Here is a 22,092-nt window from a genome sequence, read left to right as displayed (position 1 = left end):
GACAATTTCTATGTTTTTTGATCACATGATGATTAGGTTGTATTTTGTCTCCCCAAAAAATTTATAATTTAGTTTTTTAATTCACTGATTTTTTAAATCCAATCCTGTACATAGCACGGGTGATATGCTAGTATTATATATTAAGCAAAATGAGATTTTTAACCTCAAGCCTGGTGGGAACTCCAATCTCCCAATCTAAATTTCTTGATTTTATGATTTAAAAAAAAAAATTTGTATTTATTAACTTCTCCCAACCCCCAAGTCTTACCCTCATAATAACACTTTAATACATTAAGAACAAGCATAAATTTTTTTTTTTGAAATCCAACACATATGAATTCCTTGAAAAGTCCCAACACATATGATTATTATCCCTCATAATAACACTTTAATGCATTAAGAACAAGCAAAAAAAATTCTTTGAAATCCAACACACATGAATTCTTTGAAAAGTTTCAACACGTATGATTATTATCCCTCATAATAACACTTTAATGCATTAAGAACAAGCATAAAAAAAATTTCTTGAAAAGTCCAACACATATGATTATTATCAAAATATTAAACTTTAATATAATATAATAAAAAAAAAAGACACTTAATTCCTTAAAAAGTCTAACATATATGATTATTATCAAAATATTAAACTTTAATATAATATAAAAAGAGAAAAAAAGAAGGCATTTTACAACAACAAAAAAAAATTAAAAATCGCAATTCATATATATAGATAATTGTAAATACAATCTGTGCATAGCACGGGTGATATGCTATCTATACTATATATTAAGCAAAAGGGAGTTTTCAACCCCCAAGCCTTGTGAGAGCTCCAATATCCCAATCTAAATTTCTTGATTTTTTGATTTAAAAAAAAAACCTTTGCATTTATTAATTTCTCTCATCCCCCAAGCATTACCCTCATAATAACATTTTAATGCATTAAGAACAAGCATAAAAAAAATTCCTTGAAAAGTCCAACAGATATGAATATCTTGAAAAGTCCCAACACATATGATTATTATTCCTAATAATAACATTTTAATGCATTAAGAACAAGTATAAAAAAAATTCCTAAATATCTATACTATATATTAAGCAAAAACGGATTTTTAACCTCCAAGGCCTGTGAGACATTCAATATCCCAATATGAATTTTCTAAATTTTTTATTTAAAAAAAAAAAACTCAGCATTGATTGATTTGGTCAAAATTCCCTGATCAGCATTTATTAATTTTTTTCAATCCACATGTCTTTTCACATAGCTGCATTTATTGATTTAGTCAAAATCCCCTAATCAGCATTTAAAATCTCCTCATACAAATAATTATAGATAAAATCTGTGTATAGTTACTGCAGTACCCTTTTCAACTTCTCCCATACACTATGGTCAGTAATTAGATATAGACAACGTCATATGATTTTCTTTGTATGACACACATTGTGCATTCCTAAATGGAATAGGTTAATAGTACACATGATGCGTTTTATGACATAAAAAAATTAAAAAAAACTTGATCTTTCATTTGTGATCAGACATGGACAAGAGTTGGATTGCATTGGGTAAGACACCTGATGGAAGGATGAGTCAGCCATTTATTGATGGGGTGACATCATTTATCAAATTTGCAATGGCAGTTGTTGACCAGGAAGGTAAAATTCCGTGCCCATGTTTGAACTGTGTGAACTATTATTCCCAAAATCTTCGAAATGTGCAAATTCATTTGCTTCAATATGGGATTATGCAAACGTACACTATTTGGCATGAGCACGGGGAACCACGTGTATCAAATGAGGCTCATCATGAAATGGCAATTGATGAAGATGAGGTTTTAGGTGGTATTGATGCCTTAGTAGAAGATCGAATAAGAGGAGAACCCAACGATGCACCCCAGAATGAGGAAGTACAAACGTTTGATAAACTATTGAATGATGCCAAACGTGAGGTGTACTTAGGTTGCACAAACTACACTCTGTTGAAGTTTGTCATCGAGCTGCTTAATATGAAGGTAACAAACCACTGGAGCAATAAGTCGGTTAACACACTATTGGAGTTTTTAACAAAACTTTTACCAAAAGATAATTTGGTTCCAAAGTCATTTTATGAAGCTAAGAAAATACTTCGAGATTTGGGCTTGTCATATGAGTTAATTGATGCTTGTATAAATGATTGTGTACTCTTTTGGAAGGAAAATGCAAGGTTAGATAAATGTCCAAAATGTAAGGCATCCAAATACAAGATCAATCGTGGCAGGGGTAAAAAGATTCCCCATAAGGTGTTGCGGTACTTCCCATTAACACCAAGGTTGAAAAGATTGTACATGTCAAGAAAGACTGCTGAGGACATGAGATGGCACAAGGAGAAACATATAGATGACGGAGTATTGAGACATCCCGCTGATAGTGATGAATGGAAGGAATTTGATGTGCAACATCCTCAGTTTGCCCTGGAGCCTCGAAATGTGAGGCTAGGGTTGGCTGTTGATGGGTAGCTTTTTCTAGGATTTGTGCTCAAGGACACTGCGCCGTAATGAACTTGAGAAATTAGAGGAACGTATAGTACACATATTATGCAAGCTTGAAAAGATCTTTCCTCCAGCCTTCTTTGATGTGATGGTTCACTTGGCCGTTCACTTGCCGCGTGAGGTTATTCTTGGAGGACCGGTGCAATATCGATGGATGTACCGGATTGAAAGCTAATTGTTAAATTGAAAGGTTCGTAATTATATGTTGCATGTGTAACCTTGCTCTTAACTAATTCTCTTTTCAAGGTTTCTCGGAGCTTTAAAAAAGTTTGTTACAAACCGAGCTCGACTAGAAGGTTCAATCGCAGAGGCTTACATTGTCAAAGAGTGCATTACTTTTTGTTCAATGTATGTTGATGGGATCGAAACAGTGCATAATCGACCTGAACGAAATCAAGATCGTGGCGAACGTCACAAAGGGTTAACTGTATTCACAGAAACTGCCCGTCCTATTGGCCTAATCACAAGGGATGCTGATATGTCACAAGAATATCGTGATATGGCTCATTGGTTCTTGTTGAACAATAGCCCCGAGATAGAGAAGTATCTAGAGTATGTTTTTCATTTAAATATGTGTATTCTTAGCTTTGTTAATGTAGTTAGCAGTGCATAATAATCAAATTCTTTTGAGTAGGATACACAAAAATCTATTACGGACTCCATCTGACCAAGGCATAACCCGTATACAACAACAAGAGTTTCCCAAGTGGTTCAAAGAGCGGGTAAGGCATTTTCAATTTTAAGACATGATTAAAAATTTGTATAAGATTTGATCATTTATTAATTTATTTTTACTATCTTAATGTACGTTATATGTGAATGTAGATAAATATATTGAGAGAAGAAAAGTCACCAGAAGCAACCAATGATTTATGGTCGTTAGCAAATGGCCCAAATTTACTAGTAAAAGAGTACTCAGATTGCATAATCAATGGCGTACGGTTTCGTACAAGAGAAGTAGACAATCGCCGTAACAGTCAGAATAGTGGTGTGCTTACGGAAGGGGATCATGAGGGAGTGACGCATGAATTTTATGGTCACTTGTGCAATGTTTGGGAATTGGAGTACATGTGTCATAACAAAGTTGTATTGTTCCAATGTGAATGGTACAACACAGGAAATACAGGTCGAAGTAGAACATTGCGAACCGATGATTATTGCACAAGTATTGATGTCACAAGTCGGTGGTATCAACACGACCCTTTTATCTTGCCTAGCCAGGCTAAGCAAGTCTTTTACCTAAATGATACCAAATGGGGACAACCTTGGCAAGTCATTCAACGAGTGCAACATAGGGGTGTCTTTGATGTACCAGAGGTACGCGATAGAGAATCATTACATGAACCAGAAGAAAACGATGTGTTCTAACAAGAAAATATTACCGATGTTGTTCCAATTGACATCGGCCCTAATGTCCAATGTTATAGAGATGGTGTTGAAGCAGAAGTTGTTACAAGGGTTAGGTCATCTGATGAAACAATGATACAGAAAAGAGCTGGCAAACAAAATGAAGAGTGTGACGAACCTGATGTGGATTACGATATGGATCTTGATGTAGACTAGGATTTGTAGTTATTTTGCACTTTCTATATGAACATTGTTCTTAATTAATGTAGTTGAATTTCAGTTGTGGGGTTCATCCACTGTTATGTAGGTTTATCATTGATTGGTCATATTGTGTGTCTGATGGCTTTTTAATTAATTTGTTCTATGATAAGTAAATGGTAAAAACAAAAATCATCCATATCACTCTAGCCATATTTCAATGATTTAGAGCCTATATGACATATCCACTTGTTGAGATTGTTGTTGCTTTATGCTTTATGTATAGAAATATATAATTATCTTTTCTTTACATCTAATGTTCAATTATGCGTATCCACCAAAAAAATGTTCAATTATGCTTTATAGTTGGGCAAAATGGACGCTACAAAAAAGCAATTGACCAAACCAAGTACCGCAACTAAGAAGGTAACGAACTATGAGAAACAAAGAATGAAGAATATTAATAAAAACCGTGAGAGAATGAATGCTCTAGAAGTGAAGAATATAACAACTTGTTTGAAGGCTACGGTTCAACATAAGAAATTGAGGAAGGAAAAACAAATACCAATTGAGGAAAATGATGATGATTATCGATCGTCAGAGGCTGAAGATGGTAGTGACACTGAAACCTATGATTCGTTTGAGCATGAGGTACTATACATTTATGCATTGTGAAATATATTCTTTCTTGTTACTTTCAATTCATACACACATAGACATGTATATCTTTGTACATATATTCATATTTTATTATGTTATTCAGCTGTTAGAGATACCATCGAGAGCCCGTTCACAATCTCATCATGAGGCATTGACCCACGCATTAGAAGAGGGGAATACCTCTTCACATCCTGAGGTGACTAGCAATCCGCCACCACCTCTCAATGTGGAGCCTCAACTTGAGGTGACTGCTGGTAATACTATTGGTAAGACACACTCCTTATTTACATTGATTTGAGATCTTAATTAAATTTGTTCACATACTATTTCAATATTATGGCTTCACAATATCAGCTGCTAAGCGTGTTCGTGGCCCGACTCGAGGCAAAGAGGTTCAAGGCCTTGTTGATAAAGATGGAAAGCTTAGCGTGCCTATCCCTCCAGAATTTCGTGCACCGGTAGGGGACTATGCCTCAAAACTAGCCTCAAAGATTGGTGTAGAAGTGCGAACTCGTTTACCAAATCCAAGTGTTCGTAAGTGGAAGTATGTTGATGCCTCCGTTAAGGAGGCGATGTTTCAACGCTTGAATGTAAGTTCGTTGTCTACTTATAGGAGATTTTACTCATTTTTATAATAGGTTAGAAATCTTAATTATTTATTGTAATTATTTTATTTTTTATAAGAATTATCTATGACTTATCTATTTTTTGTAGGATCAATTTGATTTACAAGGAGACCCTGTTGATATAGAGAAGGCAATGAACACAAAATTTGGTCGGAGATTGAGTAACCATACCTATAGGCTGCACAAACAAATCATGGAGCTGAAGGAGGCTAAAGGGGAGGAGTATGCAAGAAACCACCCACCAAAGAATGTCGATCCTACCAAGTGGATAGATCTTATTGATAAAAAGTGGAACACTAAAGAATTTCTGGTAACATTTTCATCTTTTTTATTATATTAGCGAAGAAAGAATTTGATTAGAACAGGGAGAGATTCTAAAACAACTAAAAAGAACACAATCAATTTGCTGTGAAATTCCATATGTATTCTTTTCCCTTTATCTTCTAGGCATGTAAGTGGAACATAATAAAAACCAAATAAGTGGAAAAATAAGAAAGGGAAACTATTAAACATGGATTGGAAGGCTCGCATAATAGGAGATTAATTTATGGTTCCTTAAAGTGCATCTTTCACATCATAGAATAAAGAACTAAGATTTCAGTTTCTATGATTGTATTAATTTTCTGTTTGTTCTTGGGTTTGGTCTGAAGTTTCATGATAATGGTAAGCAACTAGCTAAGTAACTAATATAGGGTATTGAGACAGAACTTTAGATTTGATAGAGTTGCGGAAGAAAGAAAGGGTTATGAGTTTGGTATCAGTAATTGTTCCATATCTTGTGAAATGTAAATGGATTTTTTCACAATCTATCTTGCCCATGCTTATATGCCCCCTATTTGTGAACGGTGTAAATTACTCGTTTTTCTTTTTTCACCCAGAAAAACCATCTTATGATGAAATCTCAACAAGTCCTCTAATCTATTTTTCACAGAATTGAATGAAACTAGTGAATAATTTGAAATATCTTTTAAGTTGAAATGATATATAGGAAAATGATAAAGAGGAACAATGCAATTTCTTTATTATCAACCATTAAATTTGTTTTACTAGTGATACATTTCATTGTTATATTGGTTCATTATTCCTTACAGGAACAATCAAAAGCCAACATATTTGTCTTACTAATGATACATTTCATTGTTATATTGGTCATTCTTCCTTATAGGAACAATCAAAGGCCAACATCGCGAACAGAGAAAGGATGTATACAAAACATAGGTGTGGTTCTAGGTCAATCCCTGTTAGAGTAGAAAAACTGGTACGTATCCTTGCACTTTCAGAATTATATTAGATTCTTAGCTTTATTTATTGAATATTTGGTCTATCGAATTAGGCACGAGAAAAGAAGATGCTACCTGATCTAGCAGAGTTGTACAAGGAAACTCACTATAATGAGAAAACACATGAGTGGATCTCATCTCAAGCTCAGTGTAATTATGTGAGTATATATTGCAATTTTTATTAACAAAATTTTAGAATACTATTTGTTATAATCTTATTTAATTTTCTAATAATTATTTAATTTTTTTTATATTTGATAGGAAAATATGATACAGACACAGGCTGATCACCTCTCACAGCCAGGATCAACCCCTTTGACTGCAGAAGAGCTATCAATCAAAGTCCTAAAGCCAAGGTCTGGCTATGTGAAGGGACCTGGCATGAGACCTTCATCCTCTATTAGGAGAGCCACTACCATATATGCTGAAACAAATGATTATGTGAAGCGCCTTGAGATGCAAATAGAGACACAAAAGGAACAAATACAAATGCAGAACAATAAAATAGAAGATCTTGAAGAGGGTAAGAAGAAGCAAGGGGAGATAATGGCTGATGTTGTCAACTTTTTGAGGACCAAAGGATTCACTGGACACTTTGGAAGTGGAGGGGACTCATCCACAAGTGGACATACTTCTTGGTAAAGTATATTAACTTTAATATAACAAATTTTATAAAAGAATACATGTTTGAAGAATTAGGAAGTAATGGAAACATGCATATGACATCCAATTTGTACAGGTGCACATGATGTATAAATTGTGAATTAGTCTAAAAAATATATTTTTTTCTCTATACTTAAAGCTTGAAAAAAGGCTGTCGAAATGCTAAATTATCACACAATTATAGATTTGTACAAGAACCAATAGAAACACCTTAGGAGGGACCAATATAAGTTGTATGAACTTACGGCACATTAATGGGATGCACCATTTGTGAATTAGCCTTAAAATTAATTTTTTGTTCTCATAATCTAAAAAAAAGTCTGTTACAGGGATAAATTGTATAATTGATCTAATTGTAAATTGACGAGTTACTAATGTTTTTAATCTTTTGTATAATTGATTAATTACTAAAACTTTTAATTTATTTTTTTGCAGATTGGATTGGGGTGGCATTTTTGACGTGCAACAATGATGTAATTTGTTTGAATGTTCATTTTTGTTTGATAAGGATACACATACTTTTTGGAGTTACACTAGTTATTGTTGGATTTTTGGTGGAATTGAACAAGTTATAACTTTTGGATATTTTGTGGATATTTCACTATTTTATTATATCAGGATGAAATTATTTGTAATGATGAATGGATATTTTCATTTTGTTAATTCGTAAATGTGTTGATAACAGGTTAGGTTAAGTTGTGATGGAATTGTTATATTCAACAGGTTTCAACATGAACAGGTCATATTTGTTGAACTAAAATTTAGATTTTGATAAAATAGGTATATAATGTGGAAAAAAATATTATGAAATTATTGACAAAATTTTCCATCCCTAAAGAAGGTTTTTTTGTCTCTTATCTGGCTTAGGTGGATGATTAATTTTGTCATAAATTCTTTATTTCGTCGCTAAATGAATTTGTCATGACAAAAAATATTGTCACATTTTGTCACTATTACCCTCAATGTGTGACGAATTTTTTTTTGACATTATTTCATCATTTTTAATGATGAATTTGTTTTTATCTCTATTGGGAGCTTCTTTGACAAAAAAAATTTCGTTTTCGTTTATATTAAACGTGACAAAATTATTTTGTCTCCATTTCTTATATTTATGACAAAATACTTTTGTCTCTAATTTCTCCTTTAATGACAAAATATTTTGTCGCTAATTACTTATAAGTATGTTCCCAACAGAGTGTATTGGAGACAAAAAAAATTCGTCACAAATTTATCATTTTTAATGATGAATTTGTTTTTGTCTCTATTGGTAGCTTCTTTGACAAATTTTTTTTGTCTTCGTTTATATTAAACGTGACAAAATTATTTCGTCTCTATTTCTTATATTTATGACAAAATACTTTTGTCTCTAATTTCTTCTTTAATGACAAAATATTTTGTCGCTAATTACTTGCAAGTATGTTCCCAACTGAGTGTATTGGAGACAAAAAAATTTGTCACAAATTTATCATTTTTAATGATGAATTTGTTTTTGTCTCTATTGGTAGCTTCTTTGACAAAAAATTTTCGTTTTCGTTTATATTAAACGTGACAAGATTATTTCGTCTCTATTTCTTATATTTATGACGAAATACTTTTGTCTCTAATTTCTTCTTTAATGACAAAATATTTTGTCGCTAATTACTTACAAGTATGTTGCCAACAAAGTGTATTGGAGACAAAAAAATTCGTCACAAATTTATCATTTTCAATGACGAATTTTTTTTTTCGTCTCTAAGACCCTTTAGCGACGACCCTTTGGAGACAAAACGGGTAACAAAAAATGTTCGTCGTAATTAGTTTGGGTGACGAAATATATACATTTTGGGACAAATTTGTTTCGTCTTTAAATCCCAAATTTGTTGTAGTGACGTATCTGAATATCATTGGTCCTTCATACTATGTTGACTTCCAGATGGTGCTGGGCCTTATCAGTTGGGTTATGTATTGGGCCCTAAGTGGTAGGCTTGGGTTGTTCATAGTGGGTTATGGTTTTTATGGGGCTACCCACGTCAGATAATATAACTAATCCACCTAATCTATTATTTCCTTTCTCTCTTTCTAAGAAACCGTAGGTGCTCTTTCTTTCTCTCATTTTTAAGAGGGAGAGAAGTGCTTTTAACCTTCATTTTCCCTTTTTTTTTTCTCCTGTAATTTTCTATCACCATGTTAGCCACTATCACTCTTCTTGTCTGCATCATAGGCTTGCTACCAAAAAAATTCAAATTTAGTTTGAGATCTGATTCATGACCAAGATCCAATGTTGTTAAATCCATTGTTATACGCTAGGCAATCACCTCAGATCCAAAATATTTTATTTTATAATATAGAGGCGGGGATTAAGGTACCAAGCTACCTATTGTGATGATAAACTGATCGTGAAAATTATTGGTATTATTTGTATGGTAGTGATGATTTTGTTTTGTTTTACTTTTTGTGTTGCAGTAATATTTCTAGGTAGAGGTTTCCTCATTTTACGGTTTTCTCATCCCTACGTGGAGGTTTATACGATGATGTACTTTATCGGACGACTTGGGGTTGTTTGAGATGATCTAAATAAGTGCACTTTTTTACTTTTTATGAAATATGAGTTGAGTTTGGGTTGGATTTGAATGATGTGTTAGAGAGGTGATATGACTTAAATAAGATGATGTGACTTAAATATGATAGTGACTTTTTGAATTTTTTCAAACATGCCAAACTAAGCCGTGCTTTCCCATCTAAAAAAAGCATAATTGATCTATGGTAAGATTTTATCAATTTTAATTTTGAATTTTTTTTTCTACGCAAGCAACTATTAAAGGTATTATTAATAATCTTCTATAAGAAATGTATGCATTTGGAAAAGAATCAAACCGTTTTATATAATTTAGTATATCAATTCGATTGCTTTCTTGATCAATTTGGAAATTTTCTTTTAAAACTTTCAATTCTGAAAATAAATCTAAACCATCAATATCAAAAAAGTTGTTATGTTTTAACTTATTATTTAGATACTATATTTTTAGATTATCATCAACTAATATTAGAAAATTATTTTTTCAATTTTGTAAGTAATGTTGCAAATTTTTGTTTTTTTGGATAAGATAAAGGGTTCGTTTGGAATGTGGGTTAGCTTTTTGACTCTTTTATTTTTTGGTTATTTTAGCCTGGGACAAAAAAGTCAAGTCTGATATAGGCTTTTTGACTTTTTTAAGAGAAAAAATGAAATGATTAGGATTTACATGTGATATTTTGTCTTATTAGACTAAAAATTTTATTTTATCTTTTTGTGACTAAAATAGTCAAAAAGACAAAAAACCTGACATGTCAAACAACGGCAAAATTTAAGTTCTTTTATTTTTTGTTCTAAATCTTTTTATTCAAATAATAAGGAATTTTAATTACGCCAAAAAAGTTATTACCTAAATCAAATTCCTTAATACATTTTATCAAATTATTTAATATTTTATTTAATTTCAACACAAATTACCACTCAAAATATACCTAAATAAAGATAATAAACAAATGAAAACCCTAGAATCAAGAGTGAGCAAGTACAACTGTTGCACGGCTTCGTAAGACTGTTCTCTTTTCAGGAGGAGATAATGATTGCATGACACCTCTCGTAAGGAGTTGTTTGTTTGTTTGTGAGCGGTGTAGATTTTGGGTTGCTCAAACATTGAAGATGTGATGATAAATTTTAGGACAGTAACGGGCTGGTATTATTGACCAGATCTATTTATTTGCAAGTTTTAATTATTTTTTCATTTCTCAATATCTTCAAAATATCTTTTATATACTTCCTTCAATAACTCAATTATCAAATTACTGTCATGACCTACCACCTACCACCTACCACCTCCCACTTCTAGTCATTTATGAGTACTTTCAACAGCCGGTGATAACCTTTGGCAACCCTTGACGGTCACATTCGGCACTCACTACTGTCACTATCTCCTAAAATCTGATTGCGACATGAGAAGAAGAAGAAAAAGAATGAGAGAGAGAGAGAGAGAGAAGATTAAGAGAAAAAGGAAAATAAAAAGAGAAAATTGTTAGCCTTCGTGTCGTAGATCAACATAACCATGCGTTTACAATATACTATTTGTCCTCTTTCTAGTGATAAATTTATCACTGATAGATTGACCTATCCAACATATTCATATCTACAATGACAAATTAGTGATAAATTCATCACTGTATAAATATAAAAAATAGCAACAATATACAACATATTCAACAAATCAATGATAAATTTATCACTGATAGATTAATTATACTGCATATTCATCTCTCTCTAGTGACAAAAATGATAAATTTATTACTAATTGTTTGTTAAAAAATTACAAAAGAAAATCTCATCATCATCGTCACAAATTAACACAAGATTCAAAGACATATTTAGTAATAAATTTAGCAGTGATAAACACGTTCAATGATAAATTTCCCACTAGTTGTTTGTTAAAAGATTACAAAAAAAGTAAAAAAAAAATATCGTCATCATTGTCACAAATCAACACAAGATTCAAAGAAATATATCCGTGATACATTTATCACTGATACAGCAAATTTGGTTTAAGAGAAATAAAAAGAGAGAAAGAAAGTGAGGAAGAGGGAGGTGATAAATATAACGTAAACAAAAATCAGTGATAAATTTATCATTGTATTAATATCAAAATTCCAACAGCGGCAGTCCACGACATATTAAACAAATCACTGATTCATTTATCACTTTCATCAGATTAATTCAACATGTTTTACAAGTGTAGATCTTCACCAACACACTGTAGAAAGAGTCTCGATCTCATCGGCGGCCACGTAAAGTGGCGCCGAAGATGGTAAATCGACATTGAAAACAACTAGATTTAAAGTCATTTGTGAAGTTTAATGTTAAAGATGGTGGATCGATGATTGAAGAAGAACGACGGTGATGGCAGATGAAGGATGCAAGATGGAGGAAGAGCAACAGTAATGGCAAAGAAAAAGGAAGACGACAATGTTAGGTGAACGAGTCAAACGATTGAGAGATTGTGAAGTATAGATCAACAACGGTGGAGAAGGTCAGTGAACAATGGTGGTGATAGTGGTCGGCGAAGGTGGTGGTGGTGACCGGTGGAGGTGGCGGTGGTTAGTGATAGACGAAGATGATGGTTGCAGGTGGATGGCCATGGCCGTAGCTACAATGGTGACATTTTCTAGAGAGAGAGAGAGATGAGAAAGAAGAAGAGTTTTGAAAAAATAATCAAGAGAGAAATTAATACAAATTGAAAAAATTAATGAGTAATAAATATTATAAACAATTAAAGATTTAAAAAGTGTTTGGGCAGATTTAAATAGAAAATTTTTACTAGCTGATACTAGGGGCAAAATAAAGATAAAAAATATAGCAGGACTTCTTAGTGCATGAGATAGAAACTTAGGACCTAATGGGTAATAGATTCAATTATTGGGATTGGCTGGTAAAAATCCCTAAATTTTACAGGAAATTTTAGGGCCGCTTTCAATGGATGAAACATGTTACTCCCTTCGTCTCAAAATATTAATTTTTTATTATTTTAAATACATTTTTTTTTTCAAAAATTAAAGACAACTAATATAAAGTTTTTATTATTTTTTTAAAAAAATTCATTAACAACATAAAAAGTATAATTGTGACAATTGATATTTTTCAAAAAAAATATACTATCAAAGGGTAATTTTGAAAAATCAATTTTTTTTAAAGTGCAAGTACTATAAAAAAAATTAGATCTTCCAAAAGGGACTATTATTTTGAGATGGAGGGAGTACTTTTTTGTTTTTGTGTTTGTGTTTGTGTGGAGTTCTGAGTTTTTGAATAATAATTTGAAAAAAGAAAATTTTGTTTGGTTATGAGTTTTGAAAATAGTTTTGGAATGATTTTTATTTTTATTTTTTTATTTTTTTGATTAATTGATGTATGGAATGTGAGAGAATGTGAGAAAAGATAGGAGAGATAAGTGAGAAAAAAATGATTAATTGATTGAATTTTGAAAGTAATTTTGAGTTGTATTTAAAAAAACATACTATTTTGTTAACCTGTTTCATCTAAATTATAATTTAAAAACAGAATTGAGTTTTGAAAATTAAACCAAACATCACCTTAATTGTTGATTGGCTGCGAATATGATTAACATGCTTCAAGCGAAGCACAAAAGCTCAGCGAAGGCGATGATATGGAAGATGTTTGAAAGATTGGCTTAATGAAAAATTATGAGGCTTTTAATGAAAATATAATGACATATATTATGTTCTTGTTTTCTTCTATTTATAAGTAATAACACAATAAGAAATAATAATGTTAATGATAATAGCGAATTTTGGTGAGGTGGATTGGAGTTTAGAGTAAGGAAGAAGATGAAGAAAAAATAATTAAAACTTAAGAAAGAAGAAGAAAAGAGTTTAATATGAAGAATACATATGAATGGTTTAGGTATACTATGGAAATATATATATATATATATATTATTTTAAAATTTAATGTATATTGCCCTTATTAGTGAATTTATATTAGGGTATAATAAGAACTAAAATTTTAAAATTTTACTTAGGCGTACTGAGTCATTATTTAGGTGCAAATAGAATCACTTAAACAATAAATAATAAATTATATGGGTCTATTATATTATATAAAAAATTGAGATTTTGTTTGGTAGAGCTTTTGAAGTTTAATTCCATCCATTGGTTTGAGTGTGTTGTTTGGTTACAGTTTTAGAAAATTCATTTCACACCCACTTTTCAAGACACGTCTACCCGATCATCTCCCCGGACGTTCGGCTGATCGTTTGGCTGGTTGACCAAAATAATGTTCATTTTTTTTTTTATTTTTTTCTTTTTGCACCAGTTATTTTTATATTTAAATAAAAAAATATTTTCAGAATTTTTTTAAAAAATTTTATGAGCTTTGAATAGAATTTTGGATTGTGTATTTGGTTATGAGTTGTAAATTTTTGAATCAAATATCATATGTCACATCAAGCATTTCAAATTCTTTTCAAAACTCATAATCAAATAATTTTTTCACACTCAAATTATAATTCCAAAACTAACAAATTCAAAATACAACTTTATTCTTAAATCATAATTCTAAAACTCTATCAAATACAACCGGAGTCTATACAAATTTTGAGGCCTAAAGCCCCTCGCTTCACAGATGCACCTGCATATGACTACGAGGAGGATTTCCTCCCATCCTATTACTGATTTTTTTTTTTTTTTTTTTTTTTGGATAATATGAACCGATTACTTTATTAGGAATTTTGTGTATTTTATTCGCATAAAAAGTAAGTCGATTCAATAATAATAATCTATTCAATTTATTACATTTGTTATAAATAAACAATTTAAAAAAAAAAAAAAAAAAACAACAACAACAACAACAATTATGTTTTTAAAAAGAAAAATGTTTGGGAGCACTAATTAGTGCTCCCACTAATTAGGTGGCAGTGGGTCCCGCCATTAATGATATGATATTTTGGTCTTAGAGTTGTATTTTTTTTTTTTCAACAATGATTCATCCCACTAAAAACGTCACCACTAATAGCACTAATGCATTAAAAAAGTAAAAAAAAAAAAAATACAACTCCAAGACCAAAACATCACATCATTAATGCCGGGACCCACTGCCACCTAATTAGTGGGAGCACTAATTAGTGTTCCCAAGCATTTTTCTTTTTCTTTTTTTTTCTTACTTTTTTAATGCATTAGTGCTATTAGTGGTGATGTTTTTAGTGGGATGAATCATTGTTGTTTTAAAAATCATTCATTTTGTTAGTAACAAACGTGATAAATTAAATATATTATAATTATCAAATTAACCTAATTTTTATGTAAATAAAATACATAAAGATTTAATAAAATAATTAATTTAAATTATTAAAACAAAACTAGTGATAAACCCCAATCCACCTGAGGAGCTGCCTCCGTTTGACAACGGCTCTTTTGTTTCTATCTCAATTTAGCAAAAAATTGGTTGAATCATTTGAATATTACTTAAAAGTTTATTGGAATTCAGCCAAATTATTAAACATAAATGATTTTGGAGTCCATTTGTTTTACTTTTTTAAATTACAATTTGACATCTTAAAACCTAAAAATTTATTTGGTTATAAAATTTGAAAACCCTTTTCAAAATATTCATTTGAAAACTCTTTTTGAAAATCATAACAAAACAAGTTTTAAATTTTCAAAATTTATAACCAAATAAATTTTAAATTTCAAAAACTTATCTTTCAAATAAATTTCAAAATTCTTTTGTACAATTTGTTGTTATGATGAAAATTTTTATGAAGATATTTTTAATTTATGTTTTAGATATATATAGGTGATCCAAAAAATATACATAAATAATAAAAAAATGTGAATAAATCAAAAAAAAATGTAATAAATATGAAATGTTTTAAATGTATATAGATTTAGTGTATATAAATTAGAAAAGCAATTTTAAAATTTAAAAAATGCTTTTACGAACTAATATATACATATAAAACTCTACCCTATATATTATATTAGATATAGTATTTAGAAAGTACATTTGGATTACATATGTAAAGGAAGTTAAAAAAAAAAAATTGACTATAATATTGCAAAAAGTTTTGATTACAAGACAAAAAAAAAACACAAGACCCAAAAAAATTCTTTTGGAAAACTAGATTTGAAAATTTCTAATCATATAAATTTTCAATTTGCAAATTTCTAAAAACTACTTTCAAAATATACAATTTAAAAACTAAATTTATATCTAAAGAAGTATAAAATTTTTAAAAATTTATCTTTCAAAATACAATTCAAAACTAAACCAAACAAAGTTTTTATTTTTTATTTTTTTTATAAAAAAATGGGAGAGAGAAGAAGAAGAAATAAATAATTCTAATAGTAAGTTTAAAAAATAAGCAAGGAATAAATTCCGTTGGTTTAGTTTTGAGAATCAATTTTGGAAGTTAGTTTTTTTTTTTAAATAGGGCAAATTACTTACACCTCTCTTAAGATTTAACGAAATTACAGATTCCTCCTGAGGTTTCAAAAATTACATGCCGCTCCATTACAATTAACGTCGTTAACGGATATCATAAATTGACTAAAATACCCTTTTGACAAATAAGGGCAAATTACCTACACCCCCTTGAGATTTAGCTAAATTACAGATTCTCCCCTGAGGTTATGCTAAATTATCATTTTTAAATAATTTATGAAATGCAAAATTAAAATCGAAAAACAGTTCTCACACTACAAAAAATTAAGGTTTTAGAAACTAAAATTGAGGGACAAAATTATTTTTAGGGGACCAAATATTTTTGTTGCGAAAAGTGGCGTAATTATATTTTTAGTAACGAAAATTGAATATTAGTGATTAATTATTATCTTTTTAGTATCAATTTTTTTGTCTAAAAAAATAAACCATTTTAAGACCAAATTATTGTGTCTCTAAAAGTCTATTTATTATTGACATTTTCAAAATTTTATCGCTAAAAGCCTTATTTTTAACTTTTCAGGGCGACTTTTTAGCGACTATCCGTACGACGATATAAATTAGTCCCTAAATGTCTTTTTGTAACAAAATTTCCACTTTTAGAGATCAAAAAAAATTAGTCTCTAAAACTCATAGATGTTGTAGTATCAAATGGTGAAAATATCATAAAATTAACAAATAATTAAATAAGTTAAAAACACAAGAAATGGCTTGTCAAAAAATTCTTAAAATGTGTTTGCTTTGATTTTTAGAAATTTATTTTTAATTTTTTTTAAAAAAATTAAAAATTAATTTGGTTAAGAAATAAAAAATAAAAAAAATTATTATTTTTATATAATTTTATCTTTTGAGTGGTTAGAAATAATTTTTACAAATTAAATATATTTTTTCATATTTATTTTTATTAAATTATTTTTTATTTTTTTTTAAATTCTGAATTTTTTTTTTCTAAACAATAAATCAAACATGGTTCAAAAAACTTTTTTTTTTCCCATCTAATGTAATTCTTTTGTAAATTTTGTAGATTTATCAAAGGAATTTCAACACGGGCAATATCGTCCATCAATTTATATTTTGGTGATGTCAGCTAACTATTCTTAATGTTTAGTTAACGGTAGGGGTTAAATTGTTATGTGAATATAAACTTCGAGGGACGAGATGTAATTTCTGAAACTTTGGGAAGAAATCTGTAATTTAGCTAAACCTCAAAAGAGATGTAGGTAATTATGCCCTTTTAAAAAAAAAAGAGTTTGCAAAATTTGAAAACTTGTTTGATTGTATATTTTGAAAATAATTTTGGGATGATTTAGGTTGTGTTTAGTTGTGCTCTCCAAATGTATTTCTACCCTCCTATTTGCGTTTCACGTTTAGATACAGGTTTCAAAATATAATTTCACCACACAGTTCAAAATGCAACTCCACTCCCCGTTTGGCAAGTAGATTTCTCCGTTTTGTCTTCTCCACTCTGAAAAGCTTCCAAATGTACATATTCTCTCTTTTGTCTTCTCCATTTTTGAAAAGCTTCACGTGCAAAGAAATTCAAAGCTGAAGATCACAGCTGAAGATTCTTCACGGGTCGTCTTCCTCTATTTGAACTGAATTGTGACCTTCAAATCTAAACCATGTCTGTGAACCCCCTTCCCACCCATAAATTCGCATCCACCAGCTCCCACAAATCAACTGAGTTTCACTTTGTGCGTTGTGGAAGATTCACCCCCAGGCAATGAAACAATGACAACAACGAGGTAAAGCAAATCACAAATTTCTTTCAAAATATATATGGGTTCTATATACAACTTACTGATTTCCTGCTTCATCCCATAAATTCATCCACAAATTTACTTGTCTCAGGCCAAATTTGTGAAGCATACACACATCCACCCACTTTACCCACTCCGTCACCGGTGACAACTATTCCACTCCTACTGCTCTGGTATGTATATCATTCAATCGATCTGCTATGGAATAACTGAGAAATCGAAATGGGTTCTCTGATCTGTCCAAACGGTGCTGAGTTGGTCATCCACTGAGGCATTCTCCCGATCTTCCGGCGTCGACCACTATTCCACTACTTCCATCTCTAGGTCGATCATCATTCACCCATTTGCTGTTTCTCTTCTTCTTCTCTCCTTCTGCTTATTGTCTACTGTGTACACTTCATATAAAACACTCTTTCACAATGGATTTGCAATTAATATTCTATTTTTTCCTGTTCATCTGTTTTCCCAACACTGTTTAACAAGTTCAATTAATGAATCTTTTATTCGAACTGAAACATAATTGTAGATGATTCTTGCATTGATTCTGGAAACTCAAGTTATATGATAAATTATGCTTAGGACTTATCTTGTTATTTTTCAATAGCCACTTAAGCTTAGTTTAGATATAAATTGTGTGTTCTTAGATGGATAGCATCAAATCAGATAGTAATCAGGACACAAGAATATGGAGCTCCAGAATTGAAATGAAGCTAATAAACATGTTGAGAGAAGAGGTACAAAAAAACCAAACAAAAGGTCGTAGTACTGTGTGGACAATTAGGCATTGGAACCATTTTGCAACTGAGTTGCAAAATCAGTACGGATTCTGATACACACCAAAACAGGTGAGACAAAAATATCAGTGACAGAAAGCTGATTTCCAAACTCTCAAGTGACTTCAGGCACAAACCGGTCTAGGATGGGATCCCATTGTAGGAACGGTTGTTACACCTGGTGATTTTTGGGATAATCTGTACCCTTTTCAAAAAAATTTTGTAAAATTTAATCACATATACAATACACTTATTTTCAAAATTTTCAATTGGCGATAGACAACAAAAAATATAAAGAAATTTAGGACGAAAGGATATGAGTATTTTCTTGAAATGGCCGAAATTGTTGAAAACCACTGTGCCACAGGGGCCTTGGCCCGTGCATCCACATTAGGAGCCCCTGACTCTGATGAAGAAGATGAAATGCTTAACAAATTTTGGTCGCCTGGAGTTGGTGGAAGTAATGCGGTTGAACCCATTGCTATTGACTCATTCGGCGATGAGTAGATAGAACCATCTAAGGGCAAAAGTCACAAGAGAGGCCCTACAAATAACCAAAGTAACAGTGGTCATTCTAAAAGGTCACAGTCAAGTGGCTTTGATAATGTCTGCGCAGCTTTCACTACCTACGTACAGGCAAAAACAGAATAGTCCCATGCACAATCAACAGACACGGAGGCTGTAAGTGCATATGGTGATGACTATTCCCTTGATGTATGTCAAAATGCCCTGCTAGAGCTTAGAGACATACCATCGGTCCAATATGTTAAGGCACTGACACCATTCAAATAAAAGGAATGGTAGAGGTTTTTTATGTGTACTCCTGCTCATATGTGCCTAGCTATGATCCTAACTTTGTAGTCAAGGGAGAAGTTGTGGCTAGATGGAGTTTGCGGTTCTCTTTGTGGTTGTGCAACATGATTTGATGATTTTTGTTTTTTGTTTTTTGTTTTTTTTTTTTTTTGGCACATGATGGCATGCTGGTTTTTTATCTGTCTTTGTATATTTATTTTTATGTTTTTGTGACACTGTTTTTATTTTATATTTAGATGTGATTTTATTCTTCTGCGTTCATTCATGTCCGTTTTCTTATTTCTGCTTTAACTTTCAATTTTACACACAGCATACAATATGCATTAGTATGTATGACAAGATGAGTAAATATTAATATGTTTTTTCTTTGCATGCATATTTCTATTTGGTTCGATAAATGACTAAGGCCAACAAATTGTAGATAGTGGTTAATTTCAGTTTCACCAATAATGGTAAGACTTATCATGTTGTTAATCATTTATTATAATTCTGCTTTTATTGTCATGTAGTCGAAACAATATGTCATCCGACACAAAAAATAATGCAATGGTAGGCTCATCAGAGGAGGATGAGGTTATTGAAGATTTTTTAGACTTTTTGATGATTGCTTTTATGAATGAACATATGAATGTGTCAACCAGCAGACAACCGCAGCGAACTTGTCCATTTAAAGGTGATGATTATATCTTCAGTTTATTAAATGGCAATCCTAAAACAATGATGGACATTATGCGAATGGATGCCCAAACATTCATTTTATTAAAAGACTCCTTACTTTAAAATGGCTTTGTCGAAACTGAATATATACATATCAGTGTTGAGGAATTGCTTAGCATTTTTTTGTACACATTCGCACAAAATGGCCAGCGTAGACTTCTGGCCGATAGATTTTAACACTCCACTAAAACTATTTGTCGACACATCAAAATCATTATGCGGGCACTGTGCAAGCTTGCATCAACGGTTATCAAACCACGTAACCAAGACGAGATACCGACAAAAATTTTAAATAATAGGAGGTTTTTTTCCCTGGTTCAAGGTATGACTATATGTTTGTCCTGTAAATTTGCAATAACAGTAACGAAGGAATTTTTTTTGTTATGTTTTGAAAGTAATATCTAGGTTTGTTTCACATTTAATGTCAAACTAATATATTTCAAGTAGGATTGTGTCGGTGCTATCGAGGGAACATTGGTGGATGCGTGGGGCCCTGCCTCAAGGCAGAATACATTTCGTGGTCGCAAAGCCACGGTATCGCAAAATGTACACGTAGCTTGTGACATCGACATGTTGTTCATATTTTTCAATTCTGGATGGGAAGGAAGCGCCTACGACAATGCAATTTTAGTTGACTCAATTACAAGAGCTGATCTATATTTCCCACACCCACCCCATGGTGAGTGTCACCAAATAACACACTATACTTTCTTCAATGTTGATATTTGTGTACATGTATTTGACAGAGCATTACAAACATTATTTACATGTAGGCAAGTATTATTTAGTGGATGCCAGGTTCACGAACATGCCGGGATTTCTTGTCCCATTTCGTTCCCAACGCTGTCACTTACAAGAGTTTCATGGCCGTTTCTATTTTGGACCCAAGGAATTGTTTAACCATCGACATTTGTCGTTACGGAATGTCATAGAAAGAACATTTGGTGTTCTGAAGAAGTGCTTTCCAATATTACGGTCCATGCCAAACTACAAGTCCACACAACAAGGACTGCTCATGATTGCATGTTGTGTAATGCATAATTGGATCCGTTTGCATGTAACTATGGACCCATTCTTCATAGAAGCTAATAATGAAATAGCGATAGAAACGACAGTAGACAGGTTTGTTGGAGGCCAAGCTAACTATGCTGACATGTCACCAATCGAACTTGAGGGATGCAATTGCTACTGCTATGTGGGAAAATCATGTTGGCCATGGGTTGATTTGTGATGTGAAGAAATAATGTGAATTTGGTAGTATTGTATGTATTATTACATTCGTCTTTTTATTTGTAATGTGTAAAATGCAATTGTAGTTTGAATCGTGTTCTTTAAAAGTGTTTTTTTTTAAAAATTAAATTCTCCATTTTTTGTGTGTCACTCCTCGTTATAGTACAATAATAATGTGATTATATTTGTCTCCGATTGTGGTGTGGTTCAAATAGTTATGTGTTCAAATTATTTCTCTCATATTTTCCAGAATTAAATTGGTGTGAATTTTTTTTTTTTGGTCCTATTTTATAAGAACTACTTAAATTTGCATACAATTCAAGAAAAAAAAATCTCTACAGAAATTGTATGAATGTAGTACTATTGTAAAAAAAAAATTAATATTAATTTTAAATAGTAGTATAAATTTAAAAAAACAAATAAGGAATTGTTAAACCTTTTTCTTTTTAAATTAGGACAAATAAAATGGAACTTCTATAAATACGAAGTTGAGGAATATAATGGTTACACATGTGTAAAAATGTATAGATCCATAACATCA

At 31.3% G+C, this 22,092-nt stretch overlaps 2 protein-coding genes across 2 annotated transcripts; both read left to right on the top strand.

Moving 5' to 3' along the window:
• Nucleotides 1–1,509: 1,509 nt before the first annotated feature.
• LOC145822534 (uncharacterized) lies at nucleotides 1,510–5,025 on the top strand. The gene is made up of 2 exons (XM_082919771.1): nucleotides 1,510–2,006; nucleotides 4,831–5,025. The coding sequence occupies exons 1-2, from the start codon at nucleotides 1,536–1,538 to the stop codon at nucleotides 5,023–5,025; spliced, it is 666 nt and encodes a 221-aa protein (XP_082775897.1). The 5' UTR covers nucleotides 1,510–1,535.
• Nucleotides 5,026–5,075: 50 nt separating this feature from the next.
• LOC114299982 (uncharacterized) lies at nucleotides 5,076–7,959 on the top strand. The gene is made up of 6 exons (XM_082919770.1): nucleotides 5,076–5,317; nucleotides 5,442–5,663; nucleotides 6,519–6,611; nucleotides 6,687–6,791; nucleotides 6,895–7,271; nucleotides 7,732–7,959. Coding segments are annotated over exons 1-6 (816 nt in total). The 5' UTR covers nucleotides 5,076–5,299; the 3' UTR covers nucleotides 7,733–7,959.
• The last annotated feature ends 14,133 nt before the right edge of the window (nucleotides 7,960–22,092 follow it).

Source organism: Camellia sinensis, chromosome 3 (genome assembly GCF_055761805.1).
Source record: "Camellia sinensis isolate YWXY chromosome 3, ASM5576180v1, whole genome shotgun sequence".
NCBI classification, from domain to species: Eukaryota; Viridiplantae; Streptophyta; class Magnoliopsida; order Ericales; family Theaceae; genus Camellia; species Camellia sinensis.
The sequence above is the reverse complement of the archived record's forward strand: the minus strand, read 5'-3'. Positions and strand labels throughout refer to the sequence as shown.

What these genes read in the sequence shown, in the direction of transcription:
- LOC145822534 (XM_082919771.1), top strand. Translation starts at nt 1,536, where the DNA reads ATGGACAAGAGTTGGATTGCATTGGGTAAGACACCTGATGGAAGGATG. An exon ending in TCGAGCTGCTTAATATGAAG is followed by an intron (nt 2,007 to 4,830) that starts GTAACAAACCAC and finishes TATGTTATTCAG; the next exon opens with CTGTTAGAGATACCATCGAG.
- LOC114299982 (XM_082919770.1), top strand. An exon ending in GGAACACTAAAGAATTTCTG is followed by an intron (nt 5,664 to 6,518) that starts GTAACATTTTCA and finishes TCTTCCTTATAG; the next exon opens with GAACAATCAAAGGCCAACAT. An exon ending in CTCAAGCTCAGTGTAATTAT is followed by an intron (nt 6,792 to 6,894) that starts GTGAGTATATAT and finishes TATATTTGATAG; the next exon opens with GAAAATATGATACAGACACA.